General features: G+C 42.4%; 1 protein-coding gene across 1 annotated transcript; it reads right to left on the bottom strand.

Annotated features, from left to right (window-relative positions):
* Positions 1–3440: 3440 nt before the first annotated feature.
* On the bottom strand, positions 3441–25890 carry ZMYND10 (zinc finger MYND-type containing 10). The gene is made up of 12 exons (XM_056847251.1): positions 25796–25890; positions 23249–23357; positions 22325–22441; positions 15998–16051; positions 15639–15791; positions 13869–13957; positions 13273–13373; positions 11244–11416; positions 9180–9305; positions 4640–4761; positions 4167–4292; positions 3441–3572 (listed from the first exon to the last, which is right to left on the bottom strand). The coding sequence occupies exons 1-12, from the start codon at positions 25888–25890 to the stop codon at positions 3461–3463; spliced, it is 1377 nt and encodes a 458-aa protein (XP_056703229.1). The 3' UTR covers positions 3441–3460.
* Between the last annotated feature and the right edge of the window lie 1086 nt (positions 25891–26976).

Genomic DNA, 26976 nt, shown 5'->3' with positions numbered 1-26976 from the left:
TCTGTACTTTAAGAAATGTTAACAGGACATGCAATGAGGAAGGGGAAATTGATACAGGAAGATATTTATGTTGTACAGTATTATGTCTTTTGCCAGATTTATCTACTACAAAACAATGTTCCTTGCTCTAACAGATAATATCCTCCGAAGATCTAAAATTGCTTTATGGTAGAACAATGGAGTGTTACCCTAGTAACTTTCATGTTCCAAAACACATTAACAGCTCAGAGCAGAATTAACTCTAGAGGCACATGATTTCTAAAAGGTTTCTCCAAAGAACTGTAGTCGTTCCGTTTAATCAGGCAAACACAACAGCAGTTGTTCAAGGTTGTGTGTATGTGTGTTACTTCATGAATTAAAAAGGACTCTGTCTCTTCTGCTACAGATTGGAGACAGGGATGAGAGCACTTAGGCAAACTACATAGACTCCCTAGAGAAAGTACAAATCTAGAGTATTTAGATCAATCTTTCCCTTTGTGTGGGCGGAGAAAACATTCAAAATCAAGGCTTCAGGCTGAAAGAGAGGGTATGTTACAAAATCAGAATGGCAGAATGAAATTAAGTTTGTAAATTGCTGGAATAATCTTGTTTTATGACTAAATTTGTTTTCTAAAACATTCTCTGGAACAATGCTGCAGAAGCAGCTGCATATCTCAGTGGGGAAATGGTTTCCTAATGCACACACATAGTTTGTAAATCACCTTGGGAATTACAGAAACTGTGTAATAATTAGAGAGCTTCCTTTTGATGGATTTTTTTGCTCAATTAACAGTAAGCACCTGGATTATTCATTAATTATGGTTGAATCAACTGCTTCAGAAACAGGTTTGGTATTGTCATTTGGGTTCTTTTCTCCACAATATAACTTCATCAACATACAGTAGGGCACACTGCAAACATTTAAACCCGTATATAGCCCCCACAGAATCTACTCCCACCCCAAGGGTAAAAACAATTGAAAGGCATCAAAGGAAGCTTGGATATTTACAGAGAGCAGAGTGGCAGTGAGCAAATAATATTAGAAATACAGAAAGTTGACTGAGCTTGCCATGAATAAATCCTTTTGAAAACAGATTTTTGTGTGTGTCTGAATCACAGCTGGCTCCTGGTTATTCTTATCACTGGAAGACATAAAAATGCTGAAATAAGGGGAACTCGGTTTGATCATAGGCTTTATTCTTTTAGTGGTGCTGGCTTCTTAGAGAACAAATATGAGTTTCTTTAATGTCTGGTCTAAAAGAAGTATCTTCAAAGAGGTGATGACAGGAGTTCAAGCATAACCATTGTTGCAAGAATTTTAATTATTTCCAGCAGGAAAAAATTTAAGAAAACCCCCAGAGGGATAGTTGTGTTTGTTGTCACACAAATGTATTGTGATACAAACTTTCAGGAGCTGAAGCCATCTTTACTGGATGCATAAAGGTGGCTTATTTTGTGTAAGCTGCCTTGAGGATCTTTGAAGATTGAAAGACAAGGTAGAAATCAAGTAAACTAACTTTAATCCTCATGTGAACTTCATTTTTCCTTAAGGGACAAATTGCCAAGAGGGTTAGATCAATGCCCACATCTCAGTAGCCCCAAATCTGGGAAAATTTCAGAAGTGCATTTAAACATTCTTATGTTCTATCAAAACTATGTTGAACCAAATCAGTCATTCATATGTACTGCTGAGCTTTATTTGAAACCTCTGATTTGTCATTAAATGCCAAAACAGAGCTTCATAAAAATTATTTCATTTACAGATATTTATAACCAGGATAATCAATAATAAAAACTGGACAAAATAAGCAAAGGGCACCTTGAAATAGTGCTCTGAATGCTAATTTGCCTTGTGTGCACTGTAATGAGCCTAGTGCAAATTCAATTCAAGCTGCTGGTTATGACCTTCAAAGCCCTTCACATACTGCAAACATTAAACCAAGAATCAAGAATTTAACTTTTAATGTTGGTACTCTCTATCATTAATTTAATGAATCCCTATGCTTATCACTTACATCATGCTACTTGAAACTTCAGTTAATTATTTTTAGTTTAATTTACACCACAACAAGGATAAAACAACAGTCGTTTTTCTGTATAGCAATGGAGATGTCATGTGTTATATTCTCGTCTGTGAAACCATACAGCTCAGTAAACTGAAATTCTTTAATTAACCACATCCTTTCCCCTTCTCTTCTCTCTGCATAACACGCAAAGCTTCTGAAATTACAGTTCAGTCACTAGATGGGATGGTTTGTAACAGAACCTCTGTTTGGCCTGTGTGTGTCGGGCACTTTGCCACAGCAAAGGATTTGCAAACTCCCAGGCCTTGATAATTGCACTTAAGTTCTGGTGACATGAGGGCCAAAATATATGATACATACCAGCACATGCAATTGCTGTTTTTACAAGCATGCGTTTGAAAGAGTGATTTGGAAGACAGAAAGAAAGGGTTCAGTGCTTCCTCCTTATCTGATACTTCTCTGCTTCAGGGAAGTCACTCTGGAAGAGCCTTTTGGTTTTTAAGGGGAAAAAAGGTCATCAAGTTACAGTTACACATGTTAATTTGTGCACAAAATGTGTAGTTTGGCTCTGAGTTGCAGTAAAGGCAAACTGATTTGAACAAGAATTGGGCATACATTTCTCTGTACTGAAAGCCCAACGTGCAGGATATACTTGTAGTTCCAAAATGACATTCTGTTTCCTCAGATATTATAGGAAATTTGCAAAAAAACAGGAAGGAGGTTGATTAAACTTTCTAGAAACTCTACAATGATGAAAAGCATATTCAGTCTGAACAAAGTGAAATTTAATACTGAGAGTGTCCCAACAACATAAACTGGTGTGTGAAAATTGTCCCAGAAGGAGAGATTTGAGCCTTTCGGTTTCTGGTGAGTTCTCTGGAAAGGTTGTTTATAAAACTGAGGCTCAGGTTATTGTTCCCTGAGCAGGAGAATCCTGCTGTGTTGTATAATGGGCAGCAGCTGTTCATAAGAAGAAACGACTTGTAAGTCAGCCTCATCACCTCTGCTGTTACATTACAGGTACAGCTAATTTCAGGGTCAAACTAGACATTTTAAAGTCATTTAAAAATGCTGCAAGGGCCTGATCTCAATTCTTCCCCCACATTTTCAAGCGTTGAAATAGCCACGGGGGTTGTCCTTATGGCGGCCATGAGGGCGCCATCATGTCCAGTTTCATGGGACTGGAGAAGCCACTTGCTCTAAAGCAGCACACAACATGGCTTACATATTTAATAAGACTACATCCATGGAGTTTCTTCAGAATTAGTTGGTACTTGTTGCTGACGTAACTGAAAATAAAGCCAGTTTGCAATCTCAGTCCTTAGTGTGAAGTTTGGAGTAGTCCATAACCCTCCACAATTCAGAAGTCAGGCAGTAGAGATGTCTCAGGATCCAACCCGGAACCTTTCCTATTTGTTCAAAGGAAGAACCCAAGAAAATTCACTGGCCCAAAGAAATTACTCAATAGGCTTGGCCTGCATATTTACTTCGTCTTCTATTTTCTTCAGGGCATCAGCCATCAAGTTGCAAGCTTTCTTGTGCTTCTGCCAGTGCTGAACTTGACACTGTCTGCAAAGGGTAAAGTGACAAACATGGAAGGGTTAGAAAAATACCTACACATATTACTAGGTAGCTTGGGATTCAGAAGTACAAATCAGGAAGATGGGGGGGAGTGTCTCCCTGCCCATTTAACAGCTCGCTATTCCACCCGGGGCTGCTGCGTGTACTGCAGGAGGGCTCCTTGAGTTCTAGCACTTCTCTTCTTAGGCACTTCACAGTCACCCAGTTTGCTTCAGGTGCTGCCTCTTGCCTTTCATGTAACTCTTTGGCAGATTGCTTCCCTTTTGTAGAGTTTTGCTAAAGTTGTGAAAGTTGTTGTTAATAGCTGTGTTTTTATATTGGCTTGGATCCAGTGCAGCATTTTCATGGGTAGAAGGAATTCCACATGCAAAGCCTGTGTTTCTCACCTCTCCCCTCCTATTGTATCCTGAAATGCCCCCCACTGGCTACAGCAGGAGGAGGGAGAAAATTATGCCTCATGGGAGGAAATCCTTCTGTCCACAGAAATGTCGTGCTGGATCCAAGTGACGAATTACCAACAGCTTGGTATGCTATACAGTGTACAAGATAGCATCAGAGGTTTGCTGTGCTAGGTGCACTTACTTTCTGCAGTACCATTCATTTCTGCAACGGGAGCAACGTTTTGCTGCCTCAGAGCCACATACTGCACACTTGGGTTTGTCTGGGATGAGGGCTTCTATCACATCCAAGTTGTATGTTTGTGCCCACCTGATTTAAAACGAAGCAGGCTTTAGAAAGAGCCACAATAAGAGACAATTCTATTAACCACCCTATTTTTTATCCTCTATCACATGATGATTGGAACTTTTACATCACATACTGAGATCATATCTAGTGTATTTTAAAGAAACTGATAGCTAGTTAGGAAAACGAACATTTGTATCATTTCCCCATACTGAGTTAAAATAGCACCATAAACATTTTATACAACTGTAGGTTGTATACGAAAGGCATTATGTCACAGAAAACTGTCTGTTCTGAGCATTAAGTGGCCTATAACATTGTTCCACTATAGAATCGCTGGTAGCAGAAACTCAAATACAGTGGAGCCTTACCTGCAAGCCTGGCTTCTCAGCTCCTCCTCTGAAGGGCTAAACATATTGTTTACCTGATGCTTGGCAATCGCCTGCCATTTTCCAGAGTTCTCTCTGACTACATGATCCCAGATCACAGGAACCTGTCAGAAGAACAAAGAATGGAAGTTGCATCCCTCCAGTGCCACAGAGCCCAATGAAGTAATAATTCCTAGCGCAGCACAAGCACATCTGGAGATGATAAACATCAACTTACATCAGAAAAAAACATGATATGTGTGTGTGTGTGTGTGTAAAAGGTAAGAGAAAAAGCTACAGGTATCTCTGTACAAGAAAATTCTGAAAGAACATGAAACAGCTTTTGTGACATTGCCAGTGTGGTGCAGTGGTTACAGTGTCCGACGAGGATCTGGGAAACCCCGTTTTGAATCCCCACTTTGCCATGGGAGCTTATCGGGTTGCCTTGGGCCAGTCACTCACTCTCAGCCTACCCTACCTTTCAGGGTTGTCGTGAGGATAAAATGGAGGACAGGAAAATGATGTAAGCTGCTTTGGGTCCCCATGGGGTATAAATGAACAAATAAATGTCAGGCATGCTGAAATCCTCCATCTGAATGCACCAAAGTGACAATTCAAGACTAAGACAGATGCCAAGACATTTAGGCCTGATAAGTCTTTTAAAAACTGCCACATGGTTTTAGTTTACTTAAAATAGAACTTTCCTAATTTCTCTGAAAAGGAACACCCAGGCGTAGGCGTCCAAATATGAGAGGAAATTCTGTCTAAGGGCAGCTGTGATCAAGCTCCAAAGAGAAAGTTGCTGTTTCAAAAGAGCTGCCATCCCTTTCTGAGTAAAAATAGCAGCTTCCAGACTGAGAGCAAAGGTGCTTGCTCTGTGGAGAGCAAGAAGTGGATTAAGACTTTTCATCATTGCTTGGCATAGAGACAGTGGGTGAGTTCATAGCTTGCTGGAAAGCTTTCCTTGCCAATGCATGTGTAGGATAGATGTAGCTTGTTCTTTGTTTCAAGATGCTAATATCTCAAGCCAGTTACCAGCAGAAACTAGCAGGGAAATGACAAGACTAGAACTGACATTTCAGAGTTCACATAAACACACACAAAGCTGGTTCAACAATCTTTAGTGCACTCTGCTAGCCTTTACATGATTTTTTCATTCTACATCTTGCTTCCAGATTGCTGGAGCTTTCACTGTCTTTTGCCCCATTAGTGTGCCTCCTTTCTTTATGGCTTCCTCAGTGTTTGCCTGCCCTGCATGGCCCCAGGCTAGCCCAATCTGGTCAGAACTCAGAAGCTAAGCAAGGTCAACTCTGGGTAGTGTTTGGATGGGAGTCCACCAAGGAAGTTCAGGGTTGCAGAGGTGGGCAAGAGGTGGGCAATGGCAAACCACCTCTGAACATCTCTTGACATGAAAACTTTATGGGGTCATCATAAGTCAGCTCTGAAGTGATAGCATTTTGCATCACCAAGCGTTTGCCTACAGAGAATAAGACCCATACCTGCTGACAAATATAAAGATCCTTACCTACAGAACCTCCATGCTCCAATCCTGTAATTCTGATTCTATTAGGAATTAATATTAAGAAAACCTAATTGCATCTTTAAAACTAAATATGTTTTTTATTTACACAAAATGATCTTTCATCGGCTATTATCAACTTCACTAGACTAGTGGAATTTTTAGCTGTAAGCTACAGCAAGCAGTTGGGGAATGTCTATGCAAGAACCCTTAACAGGGCATTCATTAATAAATATTATGCATGGAAGAAGTCAGGGTACAAAAAACAATGTTACTTTCTGCTCCTACTTTGGGGAAAGAAATTAGAATCCCTGATTAGGCCTTGGTTGACAAAGTCATATTTCTTCACACAACACATAGTTAAATTGTGGAACTCCCTGCCCGAGGATGTGGTGATGGCTGCCAACTGGAAGGCTTTAAGAGGGGAGTGGACATGTTCATGGAGGAGAGGGCCATTCATGGCTACTAGTAAAAATGGCTACTAGTCATTATGCATACCTATTCTCTCCAGGATCAGAGGAGCATGCCTATTATATGAGGTGCTTTGGAACACAGGCAGGATAATGCTGCTGCAGCTGTCTTTTTTGTGGGCTTCCTAGAGGCACCTGGTTGGCCACTGTGTGAACAGACTGCTGGACTTGATGGATCTTGGTCTGATCCAGCATGGCCTTTCTTATGTTCTGAATAAATTCCTGATCAACCACTAGGTTCTATATGTCCTCCTAAATACAGAAGTTTGAGAATGGCTACTCTGAGGTCTCTGATGGAATGCCCAAGGAGGTTAACACAGAGGCTGCTAGTGAATTTATTCAGAAATTTGTGTCAGTCGGCTAAACAGGGATTCTAGTTTCTTCTCACATTATAAGAGCCAAAAGAAGCATTGTTTTGAACCCTGACTTCCACATGTATAATCCTTACCAGTGAATGTTGTTTTAAGACTTGTATAAACATTCTACCAAGTGATTTCTAAAGCTTGCAACTAATAGTTCCTCTAGTATCTGATCAAATAATAACCGATGTTCATGCTCTGAAGATAAAGTTAGTCTAAAAGGAACCGCTGGATTTTTTTAATATGTTTTTCTATAAATATTTATGCATCCACACAAGAATAATTACTAGGATTTAATTCACAGCTGCCTTTGGTATCTGGTTGCTCTCAAGTTGTCATTAGACAAAAAATGTAACTTTAAATCCTCAGACTATAGGGTTCCTTATGTTGGAAGTGAAGGACTTTGCGCTATCTCTTAACCTCAGACTCCAGAGGGGGACAAGACTAGTGAGTCAGAGAGATAGAGGGGACAAGACACTGGGGCATCCTTTCTCTACTGCTCTGACCTATCCCTTTGATATGTAGATTGCCACTCTTAGGGAAACTTCCTTCCTTCCTGTTTCTTCCTTACCTCCTCACACACTGGCACTCTTCTCAATCTTGCCACCATGAGGGAAGGACGCATGTCCTGGATCTCCCTCCATCCTAGTTAGTTAGAATAGATAGGCAACTATACTTTACTCTATCCTATCCAGAAATGGATTTCCTACAATAAATGAAGTATATTAGTTAAATAGACAAAAGGCTCCTAGCCATTTTGTTCCTGGCACACACACAGGTTTCTCTGCGCACAATAGCCTTTGTGCACTCTGCTAATTTAACAGGGATTACAAAGCCCTCACAATCCAACACCTTAAACATGTTGACCATTTTTGTTCTTGCTTGAAAACGAGGACTTCTATATGCTATAAAAACCATGAGCATGTCCAATACTATATCACCTCAATTCTATTATGAATGCACTAAAATCAACTAATGTTGCTTGTTGCATTCCTTCTCAGTGTAGGAACCACAAGCCAAGCAGAACATACGGTAGCATAGTATGTTACTGACTCGTTATATGCTTCTATTGGATAGACATCCTTAGTTCTAAATATACATGCTTACTTCTAAATATCTGCAGTTGGCACGTTCATAAGCCATACAAATGCTTTATAGTGGCTGCTTATTAAACAGCACAGTAAAACTTCAGTTTTCTGATCTGGCAGTTGGGATGTGATTATAATCACACTGTTTATAACACAGGTCTTATGATGACTGACCCGAAACCAGTCTTGAAGTTTGACTATACTCTGATCTTTGTGAACCAAACAAGAACTCTGCAGATGGAGAGGGAAGGCTTCCAAAAAAGCAAAGGAGGATGGGATGGAATTGTAATGCTTGCTAGAATCTGGTATCATGGGAATGGACTGACTTAATCTTGAAAATTTACTTTAAAAAAAAACAAAAACTAGAGTCCCTGTAGTCTCTGTAATGTGATATAAATTTACAAAGCAGGAGTGCACATTCAGGATCTCTAAATAATTAATGCTCAGCTAATCTGCTTTAAGTCACCCTGAACATTCAGTCTTGCTTACATGGGGCCTGCTTAATTCAGCATCTTCCACAAAACCCAAACAAACAAAGCAACGAAATCCAACAACTAGTAAACACTGGGTGGTCCACCAGAAATTGGCCTTCTGCCAACCTCTGTTGTTTGACATTTTTGATCAATTATGTACATATCCAGTGATCCCAGCCTCCCTATCACAGTTTGTATACTGGAAGGCTAGATACCAAGTTAGTTATCAAGCACTTTTAAGCCAGACGCAGGAGTTGAGGGGGTTATAACAGAAGCCTAATATCAATACAAGTACATACCAGAGTTGCACAAACAAGATGAATGCTGTTTTAATGCATGCACTTTCTGACTATTGTACCCCAATGTTGGATATACTCTTTCCAAGAACTTTGGTAAAAATGGGTATTGTGGAATTCTATCTAATTTAAAATGAAGTAGAACCAAGAAAAATGGAAGAACAAACTAGAATCATAGAATCATAGGGTTGGAAGGGACCACCAGGGTCATCTAGTCCAACCCCCTGCCCAATGCAGGAAATTAACAACTACCTCCCCACCACATCCCCAGTGACCCCAACCCTCCCCCACCATGCAGGATCCCACAATCAAACTGGTTAAGGTCATATTGGATATACCTGCTCTAGTATGAGATCCTTCTTGGGTGGAACAGGGTCTGTCACTGCTAGATGGCTCAAAAATCTCTGCATCTCCAAAAGATTGGGGAACTGATCAATGACGATATCAGTCAGGAAGGCACGGAGCTAAATCCAGAGATTATGTTAAATGTGGAGGCTATAATGATTAAAAATACAAACAGCTCTACAGTTTGCTTTTTAGATTTTTCTGCTTAAGCAAAACAATGAATTTGGCATTAGCCAACATCTACTGTTCAATAAACAATTCAAGAAGTAAAAGTTTACCATATTTGGAATAACAAGGACACCATCAGTTGAGAGTGCTGTGGGAAGCTCGTAACCATTATTCTGTGCACAAATGGCCAAACTTATATAGACAAATAGACCATTTGCTTCCACATAAACAGAGACTGGCAATTAGGTAATTGCAGCTCCAACTTTTCTACAGCCATGCCAGGTTCGGAGCCAGGCTTGGGGGAGGGGCTTGGGAAGCTGCTGCCACAGGTGGGACCCTTCCCCCCCAGGGTCTTCTTCTGCCACTTGCTCTTTGACAGCGGAAGAAAGAAAAGGAGCAACCCTGTGACACCAACACCAAAACCACTGGCAATTACACATATATCAAGAGAGGAAGGAGGGCCCCCTCCTGGGCCCCCTAAAAGTTGCCTAATTATATCAACCTCTGCCCCATACCTACATCCATGGAAATCTGCTGAACACCCTCACTCTACCGGTCAGTCTTAATCCTGACTCAAGGAGAGAAAGAAACCCTCAGGAATGCACTCTTAGTTTACATTTTTGTATTCTAGCCTTTTGTATTCTAGCCCTGGATTTGTGTTCTAGGCTCCTTCATTTTGTGTATCTGTCAACCTGTGTTGTGATATATTTTGTCTTATAAAATGAATGTCAATATATAATAAAGTTCTTTAAAATTAAAAAAGGGGAAGGAGAAAAGCAGCTTTACAGTTCATTCTATACATGATCTTTCAGTCTGAGATCTTTCTGTATAATCAATTTCTCCACAATAAAATTAGCACTGTTGCTCATTGTGCACAATATGCATTTTTTCTCTAAGGTAATATCTTTGTTGTTGTAAAGCAGTTTTGAAGCACTCACAGTGCAGTGTTTTGCATCTATATTTCTCTTAGTTACACATTCATCACTATTGTGATTTTTTTTGTAATATGTGGCTGTACAAATAGTGACACAAATCTTTTTTCCTTTTTAAAAAATGGGCCTTTTAAAAAAAATCTTCTGTTTACAATAAAAAACCTCTTTGGAATCTGTATACCCCTGTATTAAAGTTTCTGCACAGCAATACATGTTTAACTAGATTAAAAACAAATAAACAGCAGCACAGCTATTTCCCTGCAGCATATTGACCTTTCCTATATCAAGGCTATTCATCTCATCTCTTACAGATGGCGTGATTATTGCATTATTATCACTGAGAAGTAGTTGTGAGAATATTGAGTAGTGACCACATTATGCTATTAAAAACCCCTAATATGCATGGAAGAATTCAAGTCTAGGGTAATCCAGTGCACATTTACCTGGGAGTATGTCCCATGGAGTTTAATTAATCACATTGCAGGGCTGAACTGATTAATCATCTATTTTTACACTGATTCCTCAGTTACGTATTTACATATTTGTGTATTACTAAATCCTCAACACAGGTATCTTTGAAATATCAAAGGAAGTATAAACTATCTTAATATGTGATTAAAAACTATCACACATTGCTAGAAAACACCATCGTCAACATTTTGCTTTATTCCTTTCTGTTAGGTAACACATAAGACCCAAGGAGCCAACACTCCCAAGAGTGCCCTTCACTCACAATCTTTCCAATTAAAGTTGGCCCTGCCGACTAAACGATTAACATTTTAATTTATTAATCTAATAATTATCCCAAATAGGGCTGTAATTTAGACTCCGTTGCAATGGCGGACTATCTGATGTTCATTCCTAAACCTGGTTCCTACTAAGTATCTAAGTATTCAAACATAAATATAGTGAACAAAATGCACATCCAGTCTGCAAGCTCTTCTTTGGTCTTTTTACCTTCAGCAGCTGGCTTTTATTGAAGTTATCAAAGTTGTACTTGCGCTGGCATTCTGCGCACAGGAGGAGGTTGTAGAGAGCAATCCACACTTGTCCATCCAACTTAGTCATCTTTATATGGTCTTCAGGGGGCACCACATACCATGCCCCATTCTCAAACTTCTTCAGCTTCCCTGAGGAAAACAATATATAAAATAGCAAGAGAGATCCTTGTGTTTTATTTGCCAGAGATTCAGTTGCGCATAAATCTTGTGAATCTTATACAAAAAACCTCCAGGTCATTTATTTTCATCTGTGCATCAAAGAACCTATTTAGAAACTTCTGGAGAGATGCTACAAACGTATTTCTCTCCAGTGTGTGGATTGTTTCCATAAGCTGTATGGTCCAGCCTCTTTCAAGGTGACCTTCCACTTCTGATGTTTTTCCTGATTCTTTCTTTGAAACCACAAATTAAAATAATGCATTGCTTGGGAATAATAAATTCCTACTCTACCCCCCTACTTAAATTTTGGAGAATTAAATTACAATTTGACTAATACTGCTCTGTAGGTCTTAAACATTGTTTTAGAGATTGTGAGCTATCAGCTCTACTTTCAGGTTAAAACAATGCATCCCAGTGTGGGAAGCAACTTTCCCATGAAAGGCATGTGCACCACAGTGGAGGGTGTAGCTTCAGATAACTGAGTGTGACTTGACAGGAAATAAATTAAAGGAGTTTCCAGGTTTAGCAATACAAGGTGTATGACTTCGTCAGTGTCCCTATTCAGATTTCTTTTCATTTCAGTTTGTCCTGGTACTGATCTTTGTGCATTTCCTGTACATCTGCACTTCCTTGTCTTGAGGCTGTGGGCTGTTATTTGGGTCAGTGTTGTTCTTACTATCTCAAGCAGCATTTTGCTTACCTATGCGGTAGGGTTGTCACTTTATGGACTGAACACTGTCACTTTCTGTCCTTGCCCGCATGCACGCACACACGGCCCTGATGTCTATTCCTGTCACAACAACAATGGACAGGATACCAGGCACCAAAGAGCAGATGCAAAAGGACAGTGGATGATGAGACTAGGGAGAGAAGCAATAGGAAGAGCAATACCTGCCACTTCTCCTGCTGCAGTGGAAGTGTCTGAGGTCCACGTTAAGAGGTGAGAACCCTAGGGGGAAGGTATGTCACCCTGCTTTTTGGAATGACAGAGTGGGCTACCTGGTCACAGACTAAGTCCCTGTTCACATGTGTGTGTGTGTGTGTGTGTGTGTTAAGTGCCGTCAAGTTGCTTCCGACTCATGGCGACCCTATGAATGAAAGTCCTCCAAAATGTCCTATCTTTGACAGCCCTGCTCAGATCCTGCAAATTGAAGGCTGTGGCTTCCTTTATTGAGTTCACATGGCAAACGTGTAAACAGGCACTCCAGTTTGTTGCTTCCAGTCACATTTGTCACATGTGCTACCTTATCTTTGCATGAGTATTCTTTAAAGGCATAAAGAGCAGCAGAAGAACAAGCTACGGACAATAAGAGGTAGGAATGGACAAGTCAAAATGAAACAAAGAAATATGAAAAGTGAACTTGTGATAAAGACAGGCCTGAATTTTCACAGACACTAGAAAACCGTAAGAAGTGGAACACTAATAAGGAACAACATGTAACAGGATGTGGAGTGAGGTACAGACTATATCTTGAGGCATTTGCCTTGGAAGGTGAGGGAAGATTAGCTAAAAAGGCACATACTGGGCATGATGATGGACATTTAATATGTGCTGACAAAGTCCAGAAATATAAAAAGTATAACAAGGTGTGGTTTGTCCATCCTGATAGCCCAAGCTCAGCCCACAAACAACAGAGAATCCAACTGTTTTTAAAGCAAACCAAGGAAAAATGTCAAGAGGAACATCAGTTCCCTTAAATCCATCTCAGTCCCTCCAATGGCTAAACAAAGAAATTGGAACCACGGCCATTTTCACTGGCTCATCTAGATATTAGAAACACTAATTCTTTTTTGATTGGGGCAGTCTCTTAGCCCATCATACACACCTTCTTCATAGCAGCTCCATGGGCAATGTTCTACCAACTGAACCAAGAGACATGGAAAGTTGTGGGTATTCAGCATTCTTGTCACTGCACTCACTGGCAAACTAACAAAGAATATTGCGGGGGGGGGGGGAGAGGATATAGTGAAGACTCCAGTTTTTATGCAATAAAGCAGCCAAAATAATTCTTCAAGGCTTACAATACTTTATGCAAAAATGCAAGTGACAAAAATTAAGACCTCAGTTGCAGCCATGCTAGGATCCTCACAACTTGTTACTAAAAAGGGAAGAATCTTTACCAGTGATATTACTGTAAAACAACTCCATATTTTTTTATCCAATGTATCAGAACTGGTACACTCAAATGTTTCAGTTGGTCTAACCAAAAAAATATGAAAGTCACCCTTATTCAGATTATGGTACATTCAAGATTTTTAGTGATGATGTTCATACCAATGTAAAGATTCATGTCTTCAGCTCTTAGTCATACACTAACCCACTAAGTCAGAAATGTTGCCTCAAAAACCCTTGAAACTAACAAAAGAAAACAATCTCTTCCCCAAGTGCTCACCCCATCCTCTACGAACATACTCAACATACCTCTCTATCTGATCTGTGATGAAACGGAGCACAGACAAGGCTCTCAATGAGATTTCAAACTCCATCATTTCTGCTTGCTTCTTTAGCTCCTGAAAGGAGAAATGGTCAAACAACGCTAGATTTGATTTTTCAGATGAACCGCTAAGGCACAAGCCCCACTGTTGTCAAGTGCTACTTGTGATGAAATCTCAGTCTTCTAAAGTTGGTTTCCCCAAGGTCAAAGTAAATGATACATATAGCTATGTGAGCATGTCATATCTCTAATAATCATAAGGTGAAAGAGGTGAAGGGCAACTGCATAAGGAGATGTAAGTAGGCTGGAAATGCTGTTATCAATCCTGTTCTCAAATGGTCCAGTCACTCATTACAAAAAGAAGGAAACATATAATTAGTACTCTTTAGAGATGATAGCTACAAAATAAGCTGGTATAACCTATATATTTCACTAACCAGATCCTAAGTCATGCAAAAGTCATGGCAAGTGCTTTTCCAAGTGAAAGAGCAAGCAGGCTGGATAATACAAATTCTTTCCCCCTAGCTCACTACAGTGCTAGACAGTATGACATGAATGATGAGACTGTGCCATAGCACAGAATGAATATTAATGTGTTTATTTTTATTTACATCATTTATATGGCACCTTTCTCCACAATGGGGACCGAAACCAGCTTACATTATTCTTCTCTCCTCCATTTTTTCCTCACAACAGCCCTGTGAGGAAAGTTAGGCTGAGAGTGTGCGACTGGCCCAAGGTCACCCAGCAGGCTTCCATGGCAGAATTGGGATTTAACCTGGGTCTCCCAGATCCTACCCTGACACTCTAACCACTACACACACTGGCTCTGCAAACCATGAACTATAGCAATGGAAGAATAGCTGTGGATAAAGTCAGATGGAGTTTAACTAGAAGTTGATCAAGTTTCATTGCTTCAAGGAAGAGAGTTTGTCAGATAGGTAATTTACTTAGAACAGTTTGCTCACTTGGAACAAGACACAAAGTTAACAAGAGATGCCCAGTGCAGGTGAAACTCTTCCTGAAAAACATCTGCATCTTTCCAAGGACTTTTTCTCTTCTGGCTATGAACAATTAGTAGTAATTTGGAGATAGGTACAGATGGCACATGCATTCTGGAGGCTAACTGTGAATCCATTGGATCTTTGCAGATAGGTTTTCCTGGGCCCCTTGACCTGCTCCCCCCACCCCACCCCTGAGCAGTATTTCATGAGGTTCAGTAGGATGCAGTGGGAAGGATGAGGGTTAAGGAGGGAAAGTTATGTTTTGCCAAGTTTATTCCATTCACAGTACTTTGGATCCAACTGAATATTTCTATGTGAAGGAACACTATTTAAAATATTGTCGAAGGCTTTCACGGTCAGAGTTCATTAGTTCTTGTAGGTTATCCGGGCTGTGTAACTGTGGTCTTGGTATTTTCTTTCCTGACGTTTCGCCAGCAGCTATGGCAGGCACCTTCAGAGGAGTAACACTGAAGGACAGTGTCTCTGAGTGTCAAGTGTGTAGGAAGAGTAATATATAGTCAGAAAGGGGTTGGGTTGAGCTGAATCATTGTCCTACAAAAAATATCAAAGGTAATGTGCTAATCATTGTCCTGTAAGTATCAAGATAATGTGCTAATGAGGGTGTGGTATGTTAAAATGGAACCATTGTATCCTGAAGTGATCTGTTAATGTGTGAAATCCAAAGCTAATCTGCTTGGCTATTGTTGTTTTTTTTAACAGAAAGAGGCCAGATGAAAGTGGAAACTGAGGCACCTGCATTGATGACGAATTTTGAAGAACCTCAGGGTGAAGTTTCTTCTCATTTGGAATCTTTCCACAAGCACTTTGAGCTGCTAGGAGGGTTAACTTCCGATGGCTGTAATCTATCAAGTCCAGAAGGGTATCCTCTGCTGATTCACAGATTTCCTGTACAATAAAAAAATGCTGAATTTTGCGGAAGGAATATAAACCATTTTCCAAAAGGGAGAGAGGCACATCACTACGTAAAGCAGCTTTTTGTCACAATCCAGAAAATATGTCAGGCTCCTCTAATACGCTATCACCATATAAAAACCCATAGTTCATCTGCAGTGATCTATTGTTTTTGGGCCATATCTAAGGATGCCACTTACTTTGTGAAAAAACACTGTCTCCAAGAGATTAATAATTGAAGCTTCATGATGCAACTGAGGAAGAAAGTACACAACAGAGCATAAATTAGACGAACGCAGCTTAGTAGAGTCACTGCCACTGCCAGAACACAAAATAGGATACAGCAAGAAATTAAACAGCATTCTGCTGGGTCATGTTGATAATGTAAACTAACAGTTGGTATATGAATGAAAACAAGAGTTTGTCATGACCAAAGCAGACAATTATGAGCTGGAATCTAAGCATAAATGAAAGAGCCTTGGCTACTTACCGTGAAGGCTTCTTCTGCTCAGAGGGACGAAGGGCATCTTCATTATGGGTGTTTCCTTTTCCTCTTATCTCGGGAGGCAGGAACCAAATATTTAAATTTTTCTGACCTCTGAGGGTAAACGCCCCCTTGTGATCAGTTAAAGACTTTCCGAGCCTTATATATTTAAGATAGACTGAAGAAACATGTTAGTTATAATTCTATACAAGAAATAAGTTCCTAATAAACATTAACGATGAACCTTTAGGATAACTATAAGTCATGAACCAACAAACAGCGTTTAACTTGAATTGAACGTCAACTGGAAGTTAGATGTAACCATGATTACCTGTAATTTTATTTTATTTGTTTTATTTATATTTTACTGACGTCTGGGCGGGCAAGATGCCCTTCGTCCCTCTGAGCAGAAGAAGCCTTCACGGTAAGTAGCCAAGGCTCTTTCTCGCTCAGAGGGAGAAGGGCATCTTCATTATGGGACATACAAGAGCTGTCCCCCGCCCTTGGGAGGGTTAGACGTCCTGAAGTATACTTTGCAGTACTCGTCTGCCTAAGGCGGCATCTGCTGACAAGTATAGATCTAATTTGTAGTGTCTCACAAATGTGGACACCGAGGACCAAGTTGCAGCCTTACATATCTCTTCCATAAAGCACGGCAGTCGAAGGCTGCTGAAGTAGCCGCACTTCTTCCCAAGTGGGCAGTAACGCCCGCAGGAGCAGGTAGGTTACTTATTCTATAAACCTGTGTTATGTATAAGGTGATGGTCCTACTAATGGATGCCTTGGACATATGCTTGCCCTTGTCAGGTGGTGAGATATGAACGAATAAGGAGTCAGAGTTCCTAATAATTTTAGTAAGATAAATGTAAACAGGTAGTGCCCTTGTTAGGTCTAGCTAGTGCCAGGCCTTCTCCTTAGGATTCTTGGGGTTAGTGCAGAAGATGAAAGCACTATGTCCTGCTCCCTGTGAAACTTGCAGCTACATTTTGTCCTATCTCAGTGATTGGTTCGAATGGTAGTTGTGTGAGTGCTGTCAAAGCTGTGTGCAGGCTCTAGTTGTGAACCTGTGTCTAACAGGAGGAGCTAAATAACTGACGCCCCTTAAAAAGGCTTTTATGTGATGGTGTTTGGTTAAGCGGTATCCAGATACCTTGGGTACTATGGTAGCTATAGATGCCAGTTGCCTTTGTAGAGTGCAGGTAGCTAGCCCTAAGCTCTGTCCCTCCTGATGGCTTCCTTGTTGTCAATATGGTAGTGACGGCCACCGGGCTATAACCTAGGGCTATAAGTCATCTCCTTTCAGTGCCCATGCGGTCAGTTTGTACCACCCTGGATTGGGATGGCATATTGGGTCTTGTAGAGGGAGATCTTGTCTGTCTGGAAGTCTCCAATGGTTCTGTATGGACATCTGAATTATAGATGGGAACCACGGTCGTCGCAGCCAATATGGAGCTATGAATCTGACTGATGCTTTTTGAAGTCGTACCTTTCTCAATACCCTTGGAGGGAGGGGGGGAACCCGTACAGTAGGTCGTGTGGCCCTGGTGACATTAAGAGGTCCATTTGTTCCACCCCCTGTTGACGGTACATGGAATAGTACCATGGCAGCTGGTGGATGATGCTGGATGCAAACAGATGAATCTGTGGCGTGCCGAATCTCTGAGTAATAAGTTGAAAGACCTCTGGATGTAGAGACCATTCTGCCTCGCTGATGTCCTGTCTGCTGAGCCAGTCTGCTTGTATGTTGACTGTGCCCTGAATATGTTCTGCTGATTTTGATGAGAGGTTGGACTCAGCCCAAGGAAAAATGTAGTCGCTTCTGAGGATCATCCTGATTTCTAGGGCACTGATGTGAAGATTCTGTTCTTGATGGTCCATGTTGCTTGAGCCATTGTCCCTTGAGCGTGGCTTCCCAACCTGATAGACACGCGTCCGTGAAGATTTGAATTGGTGTTGGACGGAGATACCAACTTCCTTTCGTCAAATTCTGAGACTGAAACCATCATACTAGTCTTGATCTGACTTCCTCGGTCAGGATGAGATTTCTGTCACTTCTTCCTTGGTATGTCTCTTTGGTATGGCCTTAAGAACCATTGAAGAGGTCTTGCTCGTAAGCGTGCCCCTTGAACTGTGGGAATGCATGCAGACATGTGACCCTTCAGTTTGGTCAGGGACATTAGAGAAGGCGACCGGGAATTAATCGCTTTCTTTGCTAGAGATGAAATGTTGTGGATTTTTGTCCACTGGAAGGTATAAGGAGTTTGTCAGTGTGTCTATGTCCATCCCCCATCTCTCTCAATCGTTGGGATGGAACTAAGTGGGTCTTTCTGAAGTTGATTATGACCCGTGTTCTGTTAACCTCTTCAGAACTCTCTCTGAATGATCTATGCTCTGCTAGTTTGAGCTTGCGCAAATCAGAATGTCGTCTGAGAAGGGTGATTCTCACGCCCTCCTTGCGCAGAGATGTGACTGGTGTGTCCAGAACTTTGGTGAATACTCGAGGAGGGGCGATGATAACCCGAATCGTAAGGCCCTGAATTGGAAGAGGTGTCCCTTGTACGGAACCGAAGGAAACAACAATGTGCCGGGTGTATTAGAATGTAAGAAAATGCTTTTCCCTGAGGACCTGTGTGACTGACTTTAGTGTCTCCATCCTGAAGCGCTTTAATGGGATAATCTGTTCAGAAACTTGAGGTCTAGGATGGCTTTCCATCCGCCGCCTTTGTTGGGAACAGTAAAGAATACTGAATAGACTCCCAATGTATGCTCTAATGGTGAGACTGGCTCCATCGCCTTGATGTCTAAGAGGCCTCTGAAGTTCTATGGATATTTTTTTTTTTTGGGGGGGGGGGGAATGTTGGAGATATTACTAGTCGATGTGAAGGAGTGTAAGAAAAACTCTATCTGATAGCCTTGTGAGATAATGTTTGTGACCCAGAGGCCTGGTTGGGAGGTGACCACTGACGGTGTAATAGGCTGAGCCTGCCTTCCACTGACTGGTGGCTGGCGTCACTGTTTGGTTGGGCGGTCGGGTTTATCCCCTTTATTGCCCTGGAAGGTGGAGGATTTTGGAGATTTATTGAATCGTCCTCCTTTACTAAAGGAGCTGCGATTCTGGTTCCGGTGGTTTCTAGGTTGATCAGGTCTGTATCTTTGAAGTATATGGTATGCACGAAAGGACATAGGGGGAGTGATCCCTTGGATTCCTTGCGTAGAAACTTGTCTTTGGTCTCCACTGATATGGGGACCAAATTGTCTCCAAGCAAGGTCTTTCCCTGATACAGGAAGCCCATAATAACCAATTTTGATCTATATACTCCGCTTGCCAGGGGCGTACCCAGAGAGCCTTTCTGGCAGCTGAGGCTGTGGCTAGTGTTCTAGCTGCATATGACATGTTATCTAAGGAGGAATCAGCTAGAAAGAATACCACTCTCGAAAACATGGATGACATGGTATCTAAGGTAGAATCAGCTGGAAGGATACCACTCTCAAAAAAAAACATGGATGCCCTTCTGGCATCTGATGCTGCGGCTAGTGTCCTAGCTGCATATGGCATGGTATCGAAGTTCGAATCAGTTAGAAAGAATACCACTCTAAAAAAAACATGGGTACTCCTGTAAAGGCGTTTCTTTCTTCCTGTGGAAAAAGTTGATATAACTTCCTAGTCCAAATTATTGCCGCTCTGTATACTAGGGCAGATGTGATAGAAGCGCTTGATAGTGAGTGCCAAGGCCTCTGAGCATTTATGCCTGCTAACTCTGCCTTCCTATCTGTAGGGTCCTTAATCATGGCAAGGCCATGTAACAAGGTTGAAGGAGTGAAGGCAGTGACAGGTGATTCTACTGAAGGCACTTTTAGAATTTTAGAAGCACCGATAAACCAAATATAAAGGCTTCCTAGAGGCTGTGGAGCATTGTATGGGTGCCATTGGTTTCTCCCGCTCTGCTTTCAACAGAGTTAGAAATAATCAAGCGCTGGCACAAACCTATCTGGAGTCTTTTCTCCCACTCTGAGTCCTCTGAGAGATCAAGAGTAGCTAGGTTTTTATGCCAATGCAGAAGGAAATCTTCTGCGTTAAATACTATAGACAGTCTGGGTACCAATTGGCAATTTTGGGACCGTGAATTAGCTTTCAGCGCTGCTTAGGCTGGCCAGCACGTACTCTCTTGGTACTACTTGGACTGGTGATCGGCTCACCAGGATCTCAGGCAGAGGTCTTCCACATCACCTACTACCAGAATTGGCCCTCTGCATGCCAATCCGACGCTCTGCCACTGAGCCACAGCCGTTCCCCTGCTTTGGCTGATATTCTGCCCTTTTAGCAATCAGATTACTGTTTGTGGTGCTGGAGGGTGTGATCCCTACGATCCCTGTATGGATGGGGCAGGATAAGGAGGTTGTACTGCCCTTAAGCCATCTGAGAAGGCGTTTTTAATCAGGGCGGAGAGCTCTGCTCTTATAGGAGTAAAACAGGCTGCATCTATGAGGGGGGGGGGCGAAGTCACCTTACCGGCAGTCGATGTCTCCGTTGATGCTTCCCGTCCTTGAATAATAATAGGCGAGCCGCCTGAGGACGGAGCATTGCGAGGCAAAAAGGCGAGCCGCCAGCCTCCTTCATTTTCCCCGTTTGTGCAGTGTGGGAGAAGTGGCTATAGCCGCTGTGTTCTCCTGGCTGCTTCCCGCTGCTTCCCGTCCTTGAATAACAATAGGCGAGCCGCCTAAGGACGGAGCATGGCGGGCGAGGCAAAAAGGCGAGCCGCCAACCTCCTTCATTTCCCCCGTTCATGCTGTGTGGGAGGAGCGGCTACCGCCGCTGTTTTCTCCCGGCCGCTTTCTGTTGCGATCTGGCAGTCGCGTCTTTCAGGCGCGGCAGAGCAGCGTGCGTTTTGCAGCAGGCATTTGGCGCGCTTGTTAGCGGTCGAGCCAAGCCGTTTGTACTTGCCTGCGCCGTTCTTGCCGCTTTTGCCTTTCCCTTTTGAGTTTTGGTCCTCAGGTCACCAGAGTGACTGTCCGAGGGTTCATCTAATTGTAGTGGTAAGGCCACTAGCAGGCTAGGGTCTAAATTGGCAGGTGCTATATAGCTGTCCTGATGCCAATCCGCCATTTTTTTTTTTTTTTTTTTTTTGGCGGGAAAAGACCCTTCTGAGGAGAATAGGCAGAAAATTAAGACAGTAAATAGAATTGAGTAGTAGATTAGTTAGGTTAAGTTTAGGTTTGTTAAAATAAGAATATTTTTAGGTCTAATAAGTAAGGTTAAGGTTTCTCTATTATTTCTGTAGCAGAGAGCTGCTAGAAGGCTGCTCTCCCGTTCAAGGCAGGAAATAGAACTGATCACAAGGGGGCGTTTACCCTCAGAGGTCAGAAAAATTTAAATATTTGGTTCCTGCCTCCCGAGATAAGAGGAAAAGGAAACACCCATAATGAAGATGCCCTTCTCCCTCTGAGCGAGAATTTTCTGTATTCAGAATAAAAAAGAGTCTCTTTCAATTGCACCCAAATGAGATGCAGCCTCTGAACAAACCCCTTGATCAGACAATTTGGAAGCTTAACAAAAAATTTGATCTCACAGAAATCTACTCCCCCGGCAAAGGGGAATAAAAACTTGCACTACATAATTTCCCTTCTTAGTGATAATTCTGCAACACACATACACCAAAATCAAGTCCTGCTAGTCAGCTGAAGTTTATCAACACCACCTGACAGTGAATTTCTTGTGATGCATCAAGCTTGGTTCTGACCTAATTCCACATCAGCAGTGAAGGAGGTATGGTTTGTTTGCTCAGTTCTCCTTTCCCCCCTTTGTGTCCTGTGAGGTGCGTCAAGATTTGTGGTAAACCATATATCCAAGTCAGCAAACTGTGGCTTGCACTTGCTTTACAAACCACAGTTTTTATCAGTGGTGCACTCCCAGTTTGAAGTAGTGGTTTACATGATAAGCGCAAATGAAACAATAAGTTTTGTGATGCATAAGAGGAGGAGTGATCACATCAAGTCATAAGGTAGTGCAGTGCAGGTTTACACTTGCACCCGTTTCCATACTTACCACCAAGTATATGGGAAAGGTGCTTCTTGGCTTGAAATCTTTCAGCCTGCATAATATAGGGAAGATCTTCTGCTTCCAGATCTCCACAGTGATTAGTTCCTCAACAAGAGTTGGTATCTAGATAGAAAGATTATTAAGGTCTTTCAGGCTTAAGTATTTGGACCGTGAGATCTAGGTCAGAATAAAATTATAGGAAAAACTGAGGGCCTGGGAGAAATGTTCCTATAACAGTTACATTCACACAAAAATATTTCCAGGCTGAAGGTTTTTTTCTTATTTTAGTTCCATTTCTATTCACATGGAGGGCAAGACATATTTGCTCAGAAAACACATGCTTGTCTGTAAGGAGTATTATGCAACCCTATTTCTCTTACACCCTGATCCTAAACATATTTAGTTGTAAATAAATCCCATTGACTGCAGTGTTTTTCCCCCAAGGATGGAGACATAGGACTGTAGTTTCACTGTGCAAACTCAAAGTTATTAACAAAGACTAGTCAGCTCCTTACCCGTAACTATCACGATGTAAAACAAAACCTTGTGCCACTTGGAAGACTAATAGATCTAAAATGGCATACGCTTTCATGGACTACCGCCTGCTTTATCTGACGGCCAAACTACATGTTATCTTGTGACATGAAACTGTGTCCTTTTTGCAGACAGATGTGACATTGGGGAACTAATGTTTGCAAGCAGGCTGAGGCCAAATTTGGCTCAGGAGCACAACACAAAGGGGAGGAGGGGCTTCAAGCCTTCCCTCCCGTGCCATTTTCCCAAGCTGAAATGGCTATTGGGCAGCCATATTGGCTCTGCTGTGAGACTCCATGTACACTGAATATGAAATAAAACATTGTTCAATGTAACACAGTGTCCTCCATATTCCAAATAATTTGCTTGCTGGACTATATGTGAGCACAATATTACCTTGGCATATTTCACCAAAAGCTCTGTCAGGAGCTGCTCGTGCCCAGCAGAAGCACTCAGTAGAGCCTGCATGTTCAGCTTCTCGATATATTCATGCTGACGAAGCCACCTAGGAAGTAAGGTGAGGGATGTTAGTACCCGGATCCTACCCAGAGTCCCCTTTCTTTTCCAAGCCACAGAGTGTGTACATTACCATTTCAGCCTGTCATGACCTCTTTTCACCAGCTATTCCTTTCACGTTCTACTGAATGGGACTGTACTTTTCAAAGATACCTGATTATGAGCAATATGCCTAATCTTAAAACTGAATTACTGCTGCCCAATTACCATTCTTTGTGACGAAGAATGCATTCAGGAAGGATTGACAAATGTTATTCGAATGACATCTAATGACCAGAAATCTTTCTTCCCTGACCTGGAAAGGCAACCTTTGTATTGTGAGTTTATTAATTTTAGAACATTTATATCCTACTTTTATGTCAATTAGTTTTTGTATTTAAGGTGATGTTGTACTTTTAAACTGGAAGCAGGATCAAACAGAGCTATGAGTTTAGCTGAACTGGAAGCAGCTGGAGGGTCTACGTGGCTGCTCTCTTTAGGTAATCAGGTCCAGTATTAGTGGCTGTGCTGCCTGTTGCTGGAGTCCATTGCTTTCTATATGCTCCCTTTGTAAACAAAACATACTAGTAAATAAAACAGATATTACAAAGACAGTATAAATCTCCAGGTCTCCCTCATCCATTGGAAACTAAACTCCTGGCCTTCTCACCACTAGAGAGAGATAAAGACTACAATCCATTTTACAAAACCCTTAACTGTCACCACACCAAAATATTGTCGAAGGCTTTCACGGTCAGAGTTCATTGGTTCTTGTAGGTTATCCGGGCTGTGTAATCGTGGTCTTGGTAGTTTCTTTCCTGACGTTTCACCCGCAGCTGTGGCAGGCATCTTCAGAGGAGTAACTCTGAAGAGACACTGTCCTTCAGTGTTACTCCTCTGAAGATGCCTGCCACAGCTGCGGGCGAAACGTCAGGAAAGAAACTACCAAGACCACGATTACACAGCCCGGATAACCTACAAGAACCAATTTCACCACACCATTTTCCTTCTGGATTTGCCTACAACTTCAGGCGAGTTCACATATGAAGCTGCTTCTTTTCCTTGTCTTCCACTGCAAATATATCCCTTCTCCACAAGATATGGCTGTGTAGAAAAATGTAAGATATGAATCTGTGCAACATCACTTTAATGTGCTGTTGTAGTGGCTACAAAAGCACTGCCACAACTGTGAAAATTGCAGCAACAGAAATTTATCTGTGTAATGACAGTACATCATTGTTTATATAGTTCCCTAAACAACCTGATACCTTGGGACAAGACGTGATCCAGCATCCTCAATGTAAAAATCAATGGGTGCCTGACAATCTCTTATGAATCCTTTCAACATCAAAAGATTTCAAATTCTTTTCACAGGTTGTACATGAGCTATAGGAGCTCGAGGCACAGAGTGGTAAGCTACAGTACTGCAGTCAAAGCTCTGCTCACGACCTGAGTTCGATCCCAATGGAAGTTGGTTTAGGGTAGCCAGCTCAAGGTTGACTCAGCCTTCCATCCTTCCGAGGTCGGTAAAATGAGTACCCAGCTTGCTGGGGGTAAAGGGAAGATGACTGGGGAAGGCACTGGCAAACCACCCCGCAAACAAAGTCTGCCTAGGAAACATCGGGATGTGACGTCACCCCATGGGTCAGGAATGACCCAATGCTTGTACGGGGACCTTTACCTTTTTTTACATGAGCTATATTTTATTTCAGAAGATTCCACAGAAAATACATCTCTGGCTTTCTTAAACTTATACAGAGCAGATGTTTTACTCCTATAAATATCCAATTTCCCCAAATTTTCCCATCTACCATTTACATTTGTCCACTCAAACAGCAATTTTCAAATTGTTGCTCTTCAGAATGTTTTCTGCTCCTGGTTGTAACATTCAGTTGTTTACAGGAACGAGGAGGGGTCTTCCCCCATCCTCAAGACACAAGCATTAAGCATTCTTCCTGTGAATTAGGTGTCTCCTTAATCCCCTTCAGCCACTCACTCCTATCCAGTCTGCTAAAAAAGTGGACTTGTCTCTATTATTTTCAACGCATAATGCTTCTGGGTAAAGCACGAGTCTTTAAATGCCCTTCCTGACAGGGCCGCTATGCCTTTCATCCACTCTCACCTGGGTGCTTACATGACAGGGAGGCGACTTAATGCATTTGAAGACTAAATATCATCAAGCCAGGTAGAAATTCAACAGGCGAAGCATAGCACAGTCAGCCTGAACGGCTGGATTTCTACCTGTCGCTCAGACAGAAATCCTACTTTCTGTTCAAGGCCAAGAAGCCCGGCCAGGAGGAGAACAGAGGCCCCCACAAAGACCAACAAGGCCCGGCTGCTCTGGATGAACAAGGCACGCAGCAGCTCTCGGCCTCAGTTGATGAGCCATTGCGACGGCTCGGCCTGGGCCAAGCCCTTCCCCCCGCGGTCCCTCGGCTCTCCTCATACCCGTGGCCTCCGAGATCCCGCAACGGGAAGCTTTTCAACTCCCGCACCAAAACTTCCGCTTCGCCCGGCAGCAAGACGGCGACCGGCTCCGCCATGGCGGCCTCGAGAGCGACCGACGCGGTCGCCATGGCAACGAGATCCGGCGGCGGCGGCTGCCGCCACGCCCTCTGGCGGCAAGGGACTGCAGTGCAGCCCCGCCGGGAAGAGCGAGCATCCTCGCCCCGCCCAGTTTAGGTGGGGAAGGGGAGGGCGCGACCTCTCCAGCGAGAAGGGCAAGAGGCCAGTAAGCACCTTAAAGACTCACAACAATATTTTCTGGCAGGGTAGGCGCTTTCGTGAGCCACAGCAAGAGGCCAGTAGCTCACGAAAGCTCCTACCCTGCCAGAAAATATTGTTGTGAGTCTTTCAGGTGCTACTGGACTCTTGCTTTTTTCTACTACTGCAGACAGACTAACACGGCTACCCACTGTGAACTATCTCCAGCGAGAAGGAAGAACCGCAGATGGCGCAGAAGCGAATAAACCCGGCTAGAGATTTAATCCCGTCAGATAGGAGCCAGCCGGCACTGAAGACCACTGCCCCTCCCCGGAAAGCCAATTTCCCTCTAATCTCGGATTTAAGGACCGGCTGTAGCAAACCTAAGGTGGCGGGAAGCACTTTTCGGTTCTTTGCGGGGTCACTGCTGCTTTTAGCCCTGGGTGGGTTACACCCTAATAAACCCAACCCAATGGATTCCGAAGGGTGTGTTAACTCTACGTATGAACACACTACTGTTTTATTGACCGGAAACATCACCTCTACTTGCTCCCAAGTATTTGGGCTGAGTTTGGAATCTGAGTTTTAAAAACAATTTCCCAGGCATCTTCCATACTCTACAAAAAAATCCAAACTGCCACACCAGTTTTAGACCATATGTGTATATAGCGTCTTTGAAGCCACAAGTAAGGTTTTGGTTGAGATATGGTTTAGGCCCAAAACCATTACCCCCCTTTAAATGGCAGCCTCTGAGCACGTGCAGACTACTTTCATTAGTAACTACATGTACTTCTGAGGCTGTAGAGCTAAAGCAAAAATCAAACACAAAAGCAAGTCATGCCTTTTATTAATACCAATTAAAATAACAAAATGTGTGCAAGCTTTTGAGTTCTCCACAATCATTTCATTCTGATGAAGACTTCTGG

This window comes from Euleptes europaea, chromosome 1 (genome assembly GCF_029931775.1).
Source record: "Euleptes europaea isolate rEulEur1 chromosome 1, rEulEur1.hap1, whole genome shotgun sequence".
NCBI lineage: Eukaryota > Metazoa > Chordata > Lepidosauria > Squamata > Sphaerodactylidae > Euleptes > Euleptes europaea.
Note: the sequence above shows the minus strand (reverse complement) of the source record. Positions and strands in the feature narration are given on the sequence as shown.